Source organism: Ochotona princeps, chromosome 16, assembly GCF_030435755.1.
Source record: "Ochotona princeps isolate mOchPri1 chromosome 16, mOchPri1.hap1, whole genome shotgun sequence".
NCBI classification, from domain to species: Eukaryota; Metazoa; Chordata; class Mammalia; order Lagomorpha; family Ochotonidae; genus Ochotona; species Ochotona princeps.
Window position 1 is genome coordinate 9,402,157 of NC_080847.1, and position 15,772 is coordinate 9,417,928.

The window sequence follows — 15,772 nt, forward strand, 5'->3', positions numbered from 1 at the left end:
CAGAACAGTGGTTCTTAGCCTTTGTTGGCTCATGGATTGATTTTAAAAATCTAATAAAAACTGGATCCTGCCTTAGAAATACTTATGCAGATGTCCTACATCATTTCAGAAATATTACATTATTTCTGAAATAATTGCATACAATTCTGCAATGGCATAGAAGCTGCTCAGAGTTGTCATTAAAGCTGTGCATTAAGAACGCTGCGTATAATTCACTTTACCTGAAACAGTAGGCCAGCTATATTGTACAGTTCAACAATATTTTATAGTCAGAGAAAACAAGCATATGTAGCAAATAAAAATATCAATTCCATAAAAAGAGCTGGTGTTATGTGAGGAGGCTGCCCACTGCACAGCTAGGTATTCTGTGGAGTGGCCCAGCCCTGCATACCCGGCAGCTTTGAAAACTGAATTATCTGTGTCACCAGAGCTGAATGGGCGGCACTGCCATCACAGAGCCCCCTCAGCCGGGTAATGACACAGCTGTTTCAGTTTGAGCAGAGTCACGAGTGAAGGAAGTGAAATGTCCTGACAAACACACGTTGACGTCAGGGTCACTCATCGCTTGATTGTCCTCTTGTTAGGGACACAATGGTTTTCAAGTGGCTGAAGGTTTTCTGAAATGCCTGTTACTCAGATTTTGTTGTGTTTGATGTTCTAAACTTAGAATTTGAGTATCTCATTGCCTAGCTTGAATTTTAGATTTACAGCACCTCTCATTTTGGAATAGCCCCATTTCATGTGCTCACCAGCTCCAGCTGCCTAGTGACAGTGCGGGTCTGGTGTGTATGTGTGCCTCTTAAGTGTGTGTCTGTCAGCTCCATCTATAGTATGCACCTTGAAATATTTAGGTTTATAGTTTCAAAGGACACACACACACGAAAGACACATTGTAATACTCATTAAAGGGGTGTATATGTTCTTCCTGGTTTAAATCATTTGGTGAGGGCTCGGCGGCGTGGCCTAGTGGCTAAGGTCCTCGCCTTGATCCCATATGGCCGCTGGTTCTAATCCCGGCAGCTCCACTTCCTCTCTATCTCTCCTCCTCTCAGTATATCTGACTTTGTAATAAAAAAATAAATCTTTTAAAAAAAATCATTTGGTGAAATGTTATCTAGCACATCAGTTAATACTTACAAAGTGCTGAAATTTCTAATGGCGGGTTAGGGTCAAGCGAGTAAAAAGGGCAGAATTCATGAGAAAGAAAAAGTGGTCATTCTGTGACAGATTGAGTATTCCTGATCCAAAAATCCAGAAGCATCACTCATGGAGTATTCCACATGAAGCCTCCTCTGGTAGCCAGCAGTCAAAAGTATAGACACGCTGCAGTTATGGATCAGAATACCCTCAGGTGTATGTGTGATGAATCTGTGAAGAATAAGTGAATTTCACCCCTAGACTCAGATCACATCCCCAAAACCTAACTCATGTAAATGCAAATATTCCAGAATCTCACAAAATCTAAGACATTTCTGTTCCCAAGCATTTCAAATAGGGAATATCCAACTAATACTAGAAACCATTGCCCCCTCTAGGCCAGCACGAAACCCCCCTTGACTGAGAAAAGGGCTATTTGAGCAAAATCAGGCAGAAGTCCCATTTGGCCCTTTGTGGAGGGTAGGCTGGGCTGGGCTGTGTTGGAGGTTTTGGACTCAACCATGCTTTTCCTTGTGTCTCCCTTGTTTCTGACCCCTTTGCAGAGGCAAGCCAGGTGGAAGGAACATAGTGCTTATCTTAAATGTGTTTTTGGCCTTTTCTAGATCCTAAAGGACACTTCCCTGCAAAAAGTGAAACGCAACCAGAGCTGTTTGGAGCCCTGCCTGCGCCAGTTGGTCTCCTGCCTCGAGTCTTTTGTGGTGGGAAACATGAAATTGTTGCATCATCCTGTGCTTTGATGTTTTGTCTCATTGCTTTTTCCTTAAAATCCTAGGCTCCCTGGTTTTAACCCATTCAGATTTAAATCATTATGTCCCAAGTTTTCAGTTCTGTGCATAATTTATTTCAGAGTTACCATGAATAGTCTATTTACTGCTTGGTTTAACTCTTTAGAGGTGTTCTGTGTAGACATAATGGATGAAAACAAGGAGTGGTTTTTAGTTGATTTTTAAATTTCAGAACCAGGAAGACAGTGCTTCCAGCAACCCGTTTGCACTCCCAAACTCTGTCACACCACCTTTACCGACATTTGCAAGGGTCACCACTGCCTACGGGTCGTACCAGGATGCCAATATTCCCTTTCCCAGGACGTCCGGGGCCAGGTTCTGTGGAGCAGGTTGGTCTATGTTTCTCTGATTCTAGGTTTGAAAGAGAACAGCAAATAAAATTACATGTCCTCTACAGACATTTTCATCTGAAAATTTTTATTGTTCTTTTCAGAGAATTTTGAAAAATCCTTTTTAGATAGTATTATGTGGTCTGATATCAGATTGATGTCCACGGACATATCCTAAGGATGTGCACCAAAACTGAGGCTTAGTTTTACTCATTCTTGAGTACGCTTGGATCTGAGTCTTCCTCAGAGCCCTGAGAAGTCCCCTCGAGGTGATCATGCAAAGCGTCCATGAAGGCTTTGTCTGCCCTATATACGACACATCTGTCCCATGTCCTGAAAGTTCTGGCCTGTGCTTCTGCTAAGGATCACTGCAGTCATGAGCTCCTGCAATTTGTGAAATGAATCTCATCCTTCAGGAATACTGAGCACAGAAGTGACTGACAAATTCTGCCGTGGGATTCCCCACTGATGGGCTCATGTGCTGTCTCCTCTGTCAGGTTACCTGGTGTATTTTACGAGGCCCATGACCATGCATCGAGCTGTGTCCCCAACTGAACCCACTCCAAGGTGAGTCCCAGAGCTGCAGCAGGAGTTCATACTCATGAATGGGCAGAAATCTGGGGAGGACCCCTGTGTTTGTCTTTGGACAGTTTGTTTTAGTCCTTTGTAAACTCCCATGGTGAGGCTTATTCAAGATAGATTAAGTTCATTAAATTGTAAAAAAAAAAAAAAAAAAAAAAAAAAGCCAACATTGCTATGTAAAGGTATTTACTCCTCCCCCCACAAAAATGTATTTACTCCCAAACCATTAAAAGGTGTGACTCACTTCAAAGCAAAATAACAAAACCAATTAATTGATCTAATCAGCATTAAATAAGACTGCAAGAATAACAAAAGAGTCTCTATAGTCCGAAAAAAGCTAACATGCCTCTTCTAGCCAAAAAAAAAAAAAAGTATAATTTTAAAAAAATTACGTAGGTTTTATTCTAGAAAAACTCAGACATTGTGGAGTTCTGAGCTCAATGTGAGAGCCTTTCCCATCCTTCTCTGTGTGCCGGGGAGGTGACTGTAAACGGTGGAACGTCTCTGTCTTCATCAATTTCCTGTCAGGTTGGTAGAGCCAAAGGAATATGGACTTCAGAATCAAGCTTTCCAAGTCCCAATTTGACATTGCTGCTCCATGAGAACAGACAAGTCAGCTAAATCATTTTAGTGTCTTCCACAGTAACATGGAGAGGCTGACCTTCCTCCATTAGTTGCTGGGAAGATCAGAGGAGCTAATGTCTGAAAACACTGAAAATCACTGCCGGACATGTGAGGAATGCTCTCAATCTGTTTCCTGTTATGGCTTGTAGGGTTTTGTAACTCAAAGATTGTACAGGAAACTTCTGGTTCTGCAGGAGGATGATCAGGATGGCCCAGAAATCTTCCTGCTCAAACACCTGAGTATCTTGGATACAATATCATTAGCAGAGTCAAGAAGAAGTAGTTAAGGGCCCGGCGGCGTGGCCTAGCAGCTGAAGTCCTCGCCTTGAACGCGCCAGGATCCCATATGGGTGCTGGTTCTAATCCCGGCAGCTCCACTTCCCATCCAGCTCCCTGTTTGTGGCCTGGGAAAGCAGGAGAGGACGGCCCAAAGCTTTGGGACCCTGCACCCGTGTGGGAGACCCGGAAGAGGTTCTTGGTTCCCGGCATCGGATTGGCGCGCACCGGCCTGTTGTGGCTCACTTGGGGAGTGAAACATCGGATGGAAGCTCTTCCTCTCTGTCTCTCCTCCTCTCTGTATATCTGACTTTGTAATAAAAATGAATAAATCTTAAAAAAAAAAAAAGAAGTAGTAGTTAAGCCAACAAGAAGAGAACTGAATATAGCATTGTGAGCTGGCAACTGTTGCCAGCTGGACTGGGAGACTGCTAGGCTCTGCAGCAGCCCAGGCAGGTGAGACCATGGCCCCAGAAGTAGGGGTTGAGTACTGGAGAACCTCTGCATTATTCCAGATTCCATATTACAAATTGGACTGGAAAACAGTAATCTATTCTCACAGGGAAACAGTGAAATATCTTTATCTGAAATTTGAGTCAAATGTCATAGTAGAAGATTTTTCACCCAATAGTAGTTTATGAGGTATAATTTATAGCATGCAGATCTGAAGTGTACAACTTGGTGACCAACACTCAGATAAAAATGCAGAGCTTTGCCCTCACCCCTGAAGGTTCCTGGTCCCTTTTTCTAGCCTCTCCTAGCTCAGAGAAACCTGACTTCTACCACCATGGCTTAGCTTTGCCTGATCTTGAACTTCATTGAAATGGAATAATGTTACAAGAACTGTTTTTACATCTGGCTTAATTTGCTCAGCTTAGTGTTAGTGGAATTGATCCACACTGCTCTGTGTATCAGTAGTTGCATTGTGGGAGTATAACACAGTTTATTTATTCATTTTCCTGTTAATGGCACATTTGGATTATTTCCAATTTGGGTCTAGTAAATCTAGACATCTGTGTTTCTCATGGATGTGCATATTAATTTCTCTACTGACAAAGTAGAGTTGCCAAGTCACAGTATAAAGAGCATGTTTAATTTGATCAGAAATCTCCAAAAGGTTTGTGCACAGCAGCTGTACTGTTTCACCTTCTCATCAGCTGTGAACAGAATGCTGGCTCCAGTCCTCTCCATAAGTTGCTATTGCTAGTCTTTCCACCATAGAGTATTGTGGTGGGTGTGTAATATCATCTTGTGGTGGTTTTAATTTGCCTCTCTATGGTAGTGATGTAAGATGTTGGAACAGCTTTTGTGTGTATATTGACTATTTGGGTGTTTCCTTTTGTGATATATCTGCTTAAGGCTTGCACATTTTTGGACTATTTTTATTCATGACAGTTACCTATTTTGCTTGTGCTGGATGTATATATTGATTTTCTCCCTATAATGTGATTTATCTTTTTCCCTTCCAATGACTTTTGATGAATGACAGTTATCAGCTTGGGTGATGTATAATTTATCTCTCTTTAATTTTATGGCTAATTATTTTTGTGTTTTTGTTTAAAAAGAATCTTTACCTTACCCAAGGTCATGAAAATATCCCTTTGTGTTTTCATTTTAAAGAGTTTAAAATTTCCTTTTTAAGGTCTATTTTACCTCAAATTAATTTGTTGTTTGATGTTAGATAAGGTCAAAGTTTGTTTTCGTCAGTGGAGATAAACAGTTGTTCTAGCCCCAATTATGAAAAGATTTCTTCCTTGCATTTATAATGGTGACTTTGTTTAAAAGTCAGTTGACCACATATTTGTGGTCTCTGAACTCTATTTTTTCCTTAGGTCTATTTGTATCTCTTTTTGCCAATACTACACTTATAATGTAGCCTTATGTAGGAAGTTTTCAAATCTGATAGCATGAGACTTCCAGCTTTATTGTGTTTAGTTTCATGTTGTCATCTATACCAGGTCTTTTTACCTTTCTGTAAAATTGAGAACCCTGCTTCTTTGTTTCTACAAAACTCCCTGCTCATATTTTGTCTACATTTGTGTAAACTATGTAAGTCAATTTAGAAAATATTGGTGTCTTTTCTGTTTATTTGAAAGGCAGATGGACTGATTGATCTATTCACTGATTGACTCCCAAATGCCATTCATTCAGTCCCCAGATGCTCCTAACAGCCAGAGCTGCACCAAGCCAGAGTAGGAGCCTAGAACTCCATCTGGGTCTCCCACAAGAATGGCAAGACTGAAATACTTCAGCTATCAATCTGCTGCCTCCCAGGATGTACCTTAGCAGAAGGAATGAAGCCAGGACTTGAACTAGGGATGCAAATGTGGCATGCAGGCATCCTGAGCAACATCTTAATGGCTGCACCATGGTATCATAACATTATGGAGTCTGCTAATCCTATCTGTGCATTTTTGCATAACCACATTTATTTATTTATATATTTGAGAGAGAGAGAGAGAGAACATACACTAGCTCCCACCTACCAGTTCATTCCTCAGATACAACAACTGGGGCTAGGCCAGATTGAAGCCAAGAACCAGGATCCCAACTACTGGAGCCATTGCTGATGCCTCCCACGGTTGTACTGGCAGGAAGCTGGAATCAGGAATCAGAGCCAGGACTCAAAACGAGGCTTTCCAAAATGAGACGTGGGTACCTCAACTAGTGTCCTACCCATAAGCCAAATACCTGCCCCCACCATGTCTGTGAATTTCTCTCAGCAGTATGTTGTGTTTTCAATATACATTTTTCCTATTAAATTTGTACCTAGGTGTTTGATGTGATTAAGAAATGTTTATTTTTATTGGAAAGGCAGATTTATAGAGAGAGGGAGAGACAGAGGGAGATCTTTCATCTTAATTTATTCCCTAAAATGGCCACAACGGCTGCAGCTAAGCCAGTCTAAAGTCAGAAGCTAGGAGCTTCTTGCAGATCTCCTGTGTGTGTGTACAGAGTCCGAAGGCTTTGGGCCATCCTCTACTGCTTTCCCAGGCCATAAGCAAGGAGTTTGATGGGAAGTAAAATAGACAGAAATGAACTGGCACCCATATGGAATGTTGGTGCTTGAAGGTGGAAGATTAGCCAATTGAGTCATCGTAACAGCCCCCAAACTATCTTTTTTCTAAATGTTTGCTTCTGATCTATTAAAATATGAGTACAATAGGTTTTTATAGCTTGACCTTGTGTCTAAATTTTCTTACTAGTAGCTTTTAGATTCCTTTGGAATTTCTGTATATACAATCAGAACCATTCTATACTTGTGCAGATAAAGCAGTTTTCAGTTCTGACGGTTTTGTTTGGCTCTTTATTTGGCATTTCTATTTTTTCCCCATTTTGTCCATCTTTTCCTCTTGGTTTCATCAAATGGTAAGAATAGCACAACTTAGAGATGATGAGGTCTGCCTGCAGTATGGATAATTCTCACTTTCCTCTGCAGATCTCTGTCGGCCTTGTCAGCTTACCACACTGGCTTGATTGCCCCAATGAAGATCCGCACAGAGCCTCCTGGGAACCTCCGATTGTACAGTGGGAGCCCCACGCGCAGTGAGAAAGAGCAGGTCTCCATCAGCTCCTTCTACTACAAGGAGCGGGTAAGTGCCCAAGCCATGGTCTCTGATTCTCGCTTTTCCTCCTGCATCCTTCTTTGTCTCCCAGCGTGCCAAACACAGCAGCCTAAATTAGTAATCCCCCCCTAGTGTTTTTCTTTCATAATCAGTTCACTTGAGGAATGAAAAGAACAAGGTTTCTTTTCAGTTGATTTTAACCACTGTTGAGTTGTGTGTGTGAAGGAGGAGGGCTTAGTTTTTATAATCCATATTCTTCACTTCCTGTTTAATCCTGAACTTGTGTCTCCATCCATTGAGTTGGTTCTTGATACTTCAGAGGGTATTGTTTAGTTTCAGGTTGTCTTTCGTATGCTGATGTGTATCAACAAATTAAGGAATGTTTCTGAAGGCTTGGAATGTTACTATGCTTGGAGCTTTTTAGTTTTGGGAAGTTTTAAAGTTGTTCTCCAAAGGAAAGAAGGAAGAGAGGAAGGGAGGGAGGAAAGTGCCATTATATACTTAGAATTGTTTCTGAGCTATATTGAATCTTTTTCTTTGTATTAATATTACATTATCATGAGAATAGATGGGAAAAACCTAAAATTTTAAATTCTAGAGCATAAAAAGTTGATCTTCAAAAAGTTTTGTTCTTTTACTAATTCTGCACTCAAATACCCGTTTGAATGGACCAAGTTTGTACAAAAATCACCTGAACTTGTTCTTGTAGCCCCTATTTCTTCAGGAATCTATTATTCCTAATTAGTAAACTATCTAAAATCTTTGGGAACAGTGGAGGGAATGTTGAAAAGTAAGGGCAGGAACCTAAGAACTTTGTGCTGTGTTGTCAGATTGAGACTGTGACTTAACCAGTACTTTAGCTGACATGATGCTCTCAGTAGTTGTCTCTGAGCTGCTGTAGACTCCATCTGTGGGACTTTTCTGTTGCTCCCAATGAACAGAAAATAAGGGATTATCTAGAATTAAAATCTGTTTTTAAAAATTAAGAAAAATTTTAAAACAGTTCCCAGCAAGTGTCAGAAGTACCTTTAATTCATTTGCAGCCCAATGTCTAACCTCAGCTCACACTGGTGGTTGGCTGTCTCTCACTTAAGGAAGGGGTTACCTATGACTGAAATTAGTAGTATCATCTGGTGTCAAAGACAAGAGCAGTCTTGGACTGTCTAGGTCACAGGGAATATTGCTAGCTGACTTTCCACAGTCCCCTTCCTGCCTCCTCTGGTGGAATTCTGCCCTTCATGTTGTCATAGACCTCCTTAGAACCCCTCCTAAGTTATATCCTCCCCAAGTTCTTTGCTTTTATAATGTTAGTTTCCTTCTCACCCCGTAGCAAAGTATTTGGAGGGATTATTTGATAAAGTACTTGGAACTTAAGTTTTTATTGGCATTAAAAGACTCATAATTGGATGTATGTGGAATGATTCTTTAGCCTCAGGGGCCAAGTTGAAGAGATGTTTTATCAAAAGCAAGTTTCTAAATTCTTTTTCAATTCATCTCATGTACTGCTTCCCATGCCTGAATAGCATTGAATCACATGGGTGACTAGCACTTTTTACTGGTGGTGTGTAGAACACCCATCTCTGGTTAAAATAACTAGATCTCGATGTAAAAACATTGGTCAAGCATACAGTCCTGTTTTTGACAGCCTGACTTCCTTCCCTACAAACATGATTATAAAAAAAACACCAAAAATCATGTGAAAAATTCCTTCCTGTCAGAGTTTTTTGGGAGAGGAGGAAGGATCGTGTATTTACCTTTAGGGTAGTTCTTGGTGAGCCTGTCTCCACATAAAGTGGGTTCTTGTTCTTGAGTGTGACATCATTAGTGATCTTCAAGTTTTCTTTCAAATAGTGGCCAATAAGATGGATGGACATTTTTGTTTTTAATAATCTTGTATGAAAGCTTTGTATTTATGTATGACATGTACAGAAAAGTTCATGCATGACTCATCAGCATATATAATGAATTAATAGTCACATAGGACAAAAATAGTATCATATAACAACCCCGGAAGCCTTGTAGGAGAGGGGACATATTTTAATAGATGACATATACTAATTAATAGATTAAAGCATATGAAATCGCTGGTTTTTTTATCTAAAAGAAAGTTCTGTATGTTTCAGTCTGATAGGTTAAGAAGATAAAAAGTGTGTTGAAATGTAGGGCAAAGGGTTGAATTCAGGGACTGGAATATGGCCATGGTATCTTAATTAGGCTACCTTCCTTGCAGAGATTGATAATTCCTGATGTGTATTTTCTGATAAGTAGGTGTGTAGCTTTACCTGTCAGATGACAGCACTTTTGTTCTGGAAATGATTTCAGTTTACTACATTTCTTATGTCTTCATTTACACCCCCAATCTCTCTGCTAGATATTAGAAGTTTACTTAAATGACAAGTAGAAACTAGACTATAACCACATTGAAGTATATCACTGTAGAGGAATCATGAAGTCTTTGAGATTGCAGTAAGTCTTTTAAGAGCAGTTTGGGAATTGTTTACTTTGTTTTTGTGTATTTTTAACCTCCTCTACATCAGTCATTTTTTTTTTTTTTTTTGCAAATTTTCCATGGTTCATTGTGCTGATTTTTTTAAAAATTTTTTTTTTATTCATTGATTACATTGTATTATGTGATACAGTTTCGTTGGAACTGGAACTCACCCCACCCCTCCCCCGCCCTCCCCCTACATCAGTCATTGTTAATTGCTCAAATGTTCTCCAGGTTAAATCCCCCAAATTCTCATATATATGTAAGAGACCTAAAAAGTCATCAAATTTCATAGGAAGTAAGAACTCACAAGGAGATGTTAATGAATTTGGCAAGTAAACCAACTATTCTGGACTGAGGAAATATTGTTCATTCCTAGGGTAAATCGTAAGACTCAGAGCTTGCAAAGAACATGAAGCATTGCCCTACAAACATTTTTGAAATTTTACAACCTTCTGCCCTTGCATCAGTTTGTTACTTAAATAGCTCTGATGTCAGTAACTGGGAAGATTTGTAATAGAATAATTTCTGATGTCCATACAGTACTGTCTGCACCCAGTTGCCATACTCACATGCTTGCGTGGTTAGTGTGAGTACCCCAGAGAAGGAGCATCAGCCTGAGCTCCCCCAACCTACACCTCGCTTCACCCAGCATCCCTCCGAAGATCGTCCAGCAGTATCAGTGGCAAGACATACAGTTCCCCTCATTGCCCTCAGCCCCACACCAAAGTGTATTTGCTGTGGAGCCTGCTGAAGAGTTTCTTCTTTTCTAGGCATGAGACTGTCCTCCCAGTATGAATTCTACTCACCTCCACCTGCATTCCCATCTGAGTCCATGCTAGGGAACCTCAGACATTGATCGATACTTTGTCAGAGCTATGGTGACATCACCCCCTAATATCTTGAATTGCGATGAGGGACAAGGGAGTTGAAGCTGGGTTTGGAGTGTGGTGGGTTGGGGGAGGTGAGGAAATCCAGCACTGCTGTGCTTAGGTTCAGAGTCCTCAGGCATCCTGATTTTGCGGTGTATTGTGGGAATCCATTAGATATGTGGGAAACTTTTATTTTATTCAATATTTTTTCCCTTTTAATTTTCTTGGTGTTTTTCTTCCCTCCTGGGTATAACGTTTTCATGCACAGATGTCTCCTCGCTCTGCCCGGCGACGTTGGTCCATACAAGCAATTAACGACTTCCCGGTACTGTGCGCTGTGCAAATGCTCTCCTTGGCTAATCCTGTCTCTACCCCAAGGCCCAAGAATAAAATGCCACCTGCCTGGCTTTGAGGAACCTGACATGACAGCTGGCTGTTTTTCAGGACCAGTAGACATCAAGTTTTTACTCCTGGGGAGTCAGGCACTGGCTCTTGTCAGTCAGTCAGTTGCAGTGAGTTGACATTATTAAGGATCAAGAATGGCTCTTTGCAAATTAAACTGAATAGCAGGCTTCTTGGAAAGCCTTTAGCTCACTTGATTGCCCTCAGAGCGTTTGTCCAATTTCATGGAGCTTTCTAAAGTCTACCATTGGCAAAGGGAAGAGCAGAGGAAGATAGAAGAGGCTTCAACCATTTTTTTGGGGGGGGGTCTCGATCCAGTTCGGTAAAGGAAGTGCCTACCTGCTTCCTCAGCATGATGCAGGAGTTAGTTTTTGTCCTTTCTCTGCAGTAAGGATTTTTCTTGCCATCAGTATTTTGCATTGACAATAAAACCCCTGCTACGGACATCCCCTCTTCCTTTTCTTCGTTTCTCACTCCTGTTGGCCGTCTCCCCTCTTCTGTCTTCCTCTCCCAACTCCTTCATGTTTTAGTGATGCCAAGGTCTCCTCAAGGTGACCTGCTGAGCAAAGCAGTCTTGAGGCTTTGTGTAAATTTTTTTTGATGCGAAAAATATTTTATAGTGTTTTCCTATAAAAAAAATAAACAGTTAAAATCAGGAGCCCCAATTAACAAGTATCACTGCTGCCTACAACTTGGAGGTGGAGCCACCACTATGGCCACTTTCCTCAAAAAACCTGTCCCAGCCCACTCGACTGCTGAATCTCCCCTCATTTCTCCAGATAACCCTGCTCCCGCTGCTGTTTAAATAGGAACTCTTTTTTGACTCACTGCCCACTCTGCTGATTATGCATTGTTGATGGGGTTGCTGCGAAGCAGTTGGTGGCTTATTCTTGGGCTGTTTGCGCATTTAACCCATTTATTGGCATTGATGTTGCCTCTGATTGTAGCAGTGACACTGGTGGTACAGTCGCAAGCTGGCTGTTGGTTGTCATTCAGTGCAATTTGCACCAGTAACCCCCTCCTGTCCTCTCTACCCTCTCCTCTCTTCCCTGTCCTCTTTCCATAACTCCCCAGACACCTTCTTGCTATGTTCGGAGGGGCATCTCAGTGTTCATCTTGTAGTAATTTGTCTGTCCTGCTTTGTCTTTCTTCCCTCAATCCCTTCTCATGAAACCTGTGGGAAAAGGGCATTGTCTGGTTGGCAGAACAATGAAAAGACGTAAGAGAAATGCAGAATCCCCTTGCTCATCCAGAGGTCCTGATTTTTCCTCAAGAAAGAGAGACTACATGATAGGTCTATGAGGGTGGGACCAGACAATCACAGGAGTCGGGGCCTCGGGACTGTGGTGTCCTTCCCTCACCCAGGAAGACGACTCATGCCTTTGCCTGGGGTGTCAGGGTTCTCTGAAACCAAAGGATCCCTAGAGAATTCTAATAGGTGTACAGACAAGGCACTAGAGGAATGATACATTTTCAGGGAGCTTGCCTGGGTGGTCAGTGAGTCCTTTTCATTGAGTTTTAGCAAGTTTATTCAGTTATTTTATTTATTCATTTATTTATCTAGGATTGCTTAGAAAGTCAGGCCACTGATTATTTTCAGTGTGCTGTGACCGCCAGTGGAGCCTATCCTAAGTCTCCATATATTTCAGCATGAAGTTAAATGAGCTGTAATGAACTGCTCAGTTGTTCATAGATGTCTTGTTTTCTGTTTCTGGTCAGGCCCCATAGTCACTGCCTAGAACCATGTTTTAGAAGCCTTCCAACCAACCCAGAAGACCAGATTAGAGAGTACCTAGTCCATTCCAGGTGCAATTTTTGTGGGGGGCTTTTTTTTAGATTTATTTTTATTTTTTATTGGAAAGTCAGATATACAGAGAGGAGGAGAGAGAGGAAGATCTTTTGGCTGCTGATTCACTGCCCAAATGGTTGCAATAGCTGGAGCTGAGCCAATCTGAAGCCAGGAGCATGGAGCCTCCTTCAGGTGTCCTACACGGGTACAGGGTCCTAAGGCTTTGGCCTGTCCTCTGCTGCTTTCCCAGGCCACAAGCAGGGAGCTGGATGGGAAGTGGGTCTGCTGGGATTAGAACTGGCGCCCATATGGAATCCTGGCACATGCAAAGTGAGGACTTTAGGTGCTAGACTACCACACTGGGCCCAGGGGCATTATTTTTAAATCCAGCCCCCTAAATCTCATCTAAGATGACCAGCTAAGTGGAGTTGGTGGTTGTGTTATTTCCTGGGACTTACAAATTCCAGGAAACTTAGTGAAAATCACACTGAGGTGAGTTTGTGTACCTTGCACTCTCCCTGTTCTAGCTGACCACCTTGTGCTGTTCACTGTGACCACTGGGCTGATGCATGCTACTCTGCCTTCCCTAAAAAGGGTTCTGTGGCTATAGTTAGTGCATGGATGACTGCATTTGTCTTATGTCGTTAACACTGGCTGCAGTCCATTCTGACAACATGTACTTTCTTTCACATATCTACCTTATACCCAAAGCAGGATATTCATAGTTAAAAGGGATAGTGGTGTGCGTATGCACGTAATTTTTTGAGATTAATAATAAATTATATGGCAAAACAGTAAATAGTGGCTGAATGGCTGCCTAATATCAGATAGTTGAGGTTCAAAGATGATAGTGTACTGTATGCATTTACAAGTTAATGATAAACAATTCACAGACTCTGAACCAAGTCCAGGTATCCTGGATTGAGTAGGTTCCAAGATAATAATCCTAAAGTAGATACAATGTGTTTGGTCAACTTTGGAAATTAGATGTGACATCACTGAAATGCCTGAATTCAGACAAAGACTAATTCATAGAAGAGTAGAGATACAAAAATCACTATACAAAAAGACTGCTTGTGAGCATCAAATTCCTGAGTGTACATTTCGTTATGTTTCATTTCCCACAGTTTACACTCATCCCTTTCACTGAATCTTTCTTATTAACCTTGCAAAGTGGAAATATCCGAACTCATCATTATCCCCAAGTTAACCACCAGTGATGAAAAAAACAAAAGTTAATATACATGAGGCTGAATTTTCAGCAAATATGTAACTTGCCTAGGGCCATAGGGAGTCAGTCATGTGGAAGAGTGCCACGGTTTCAAGTTCCCAGTTGCAGGCCCTTTTTACCTGTTGTTTTGCTTCCTTTATTGTAAGCCCAAACCCATACACATATGTATGTGTTTAAAAGGCAGACAGAGAAGGACAGACAGAGGATATCTTCTTTCCACTGATTCATTCCCCACAAAACCACAACAGTTGGGTTAGACTGAAACCAGGAGTCGGGACCTGCATCTAGATATCCCACTGGAGTGGCAAGAATTCAAGCACTTGGTCCACCATCCTCTGCCTCCCAGAATATTCATTAGCAGGAAGCTGGATAGGTAGAGCAGAGTAGCCAGGATTCACCTAGTCATTCTGTATGGGGTATAGATATTACAAGTGGTAGCATAGCTGATTGCACCACAAAGCCTGCTCCTATGGCCCCTTCTGTAGTTTAATTACTTGTTACCCCTTTTAAACTTCTGACCAAAATAAAATGGAGTATTTCTCCTTTGGCTGGTTGTCATTTGAGGGTTGCAGATGGGGCTACACTGCAATAATTCTGTTTCAAGATACCTCTCATTTCACACATGTTCTTATACATGTAGCCACTTAGAGAACAGCCCCTGGGGAAGTGGGACATTTGTTTAGGATCTTCATATCCGTAAGTTCTTTTAGTCCCATATAAGTATCCTGAGTTGATTACTTCTAGAAATATTTAAGTCTGCTACAACAAAGTGATTTCCTCAAGCTACTAAATTTCTCTGTCTTCCTGCCATAGATTGAGGTTTGCAGAGTATACACTGCTATGTCTGAGTTAAAGTTCAACAAATCCTATTGAAAAGAAGAAAAAAAAAACCTTTGATTAATTTCAGGCAAGAACTTTGAATCTGGTACTGAAGTCAGCCTTAAAAGTTATTCTTCCACATTTTTGTGGTTGCTACTAACTTACTTGCTCTTTTTGATTAATATATTAATTAATTCTGGCTTCCGGGTCTCATTTTTGAGCACCTGCAGAATGTATATAGCCCTGAAGTAGGTGCTTACTTCCCTGTTAGGATTTTGGATCAAGAACTCAATGCCCTTTGTCATCTTTCTTTTTCCTACAGATGCTGATTCATGTAATTGTGGGCATGATATAATTTAAAGTCTGCAAATTACCAATGACCCAAATATGATATGCTTTGCTCTGCTATTGTAGGTTTTCCACTCATCAAAGCCTCCGTTACTTACATCTTGTCATCTCCCCCAGAAATCAAGGCGATGGAAGAGTAAGCGGGAGGGACCAGACTCTAGCAACCGACCCATCAAGGCAGCTGGGAAAGTCATCATCCAGGATGTTGCTTGCCTCCTTCCTGTCCACAAGTCACTCGGGGAACTGTACATGTAAGTTCATGCTTTGAAGCAGCTCTTAGACAGGACTAGCAAACTTCTTGACTGTTGGAATCAAGTCTCCAAAGACAGTTTCAAGAGAAGCCCCATGTGTTAACTTTTTGTTGCTGCCTAACAAGGTACACAAACTAAGCAGCTTCAATTAGCATACATTCTTTAGCTTACAATTGTAATGGATCAAGATTCTGGGTATGACTCTGCCAGATCGTTACCCAGGGCTCACCAGGCTGAAACCATGGGCTTTGG

At 41.3% G+C, this 15,772-nt stretch overlaps 1 protein-coding gene across 3 annotated transcripts in view; it reads left to right on the top strand.

The window, feature by feature from the left end:
* WDR59 (WD repeat domain 59) overlaps positions 1-15,772 on the top strand; it is a 68,063-nt gene that overhangs the window by 36,081 nt on the left and 16,210 nt on the right. For 2 of the 3 annotated variants that reach the window (XM_058675087.1, XM_058675089.1), the window contains exons 15-20: positions 1,761-1,856; positions 2,116-2,272; positions 2,770-2,839; positions 7,194-7,347; positions 10,949-11,005; positions 15,387-15,520. In XM_058675087.1, the coding sequence (XP_058531070.1) occupies positions 1,761-1,856; positions 2,116-2,272; positions 2,770-2,839; positions 7,194-7,347; positions 10,949-11,005; positions 15,387-15,520 (668 nt within the window). The remainder of the gene's footprint in view (positions 1-1,760; positions 1,857-2,115; positions 2,273-2,769; positions 2,840-7,193; positions 7,348-10,948; positions 11,006-15,386; positions 15,521-15,772) is intronic. The other variant, XM_058675088.1, reaches the window with a different exon arrangement.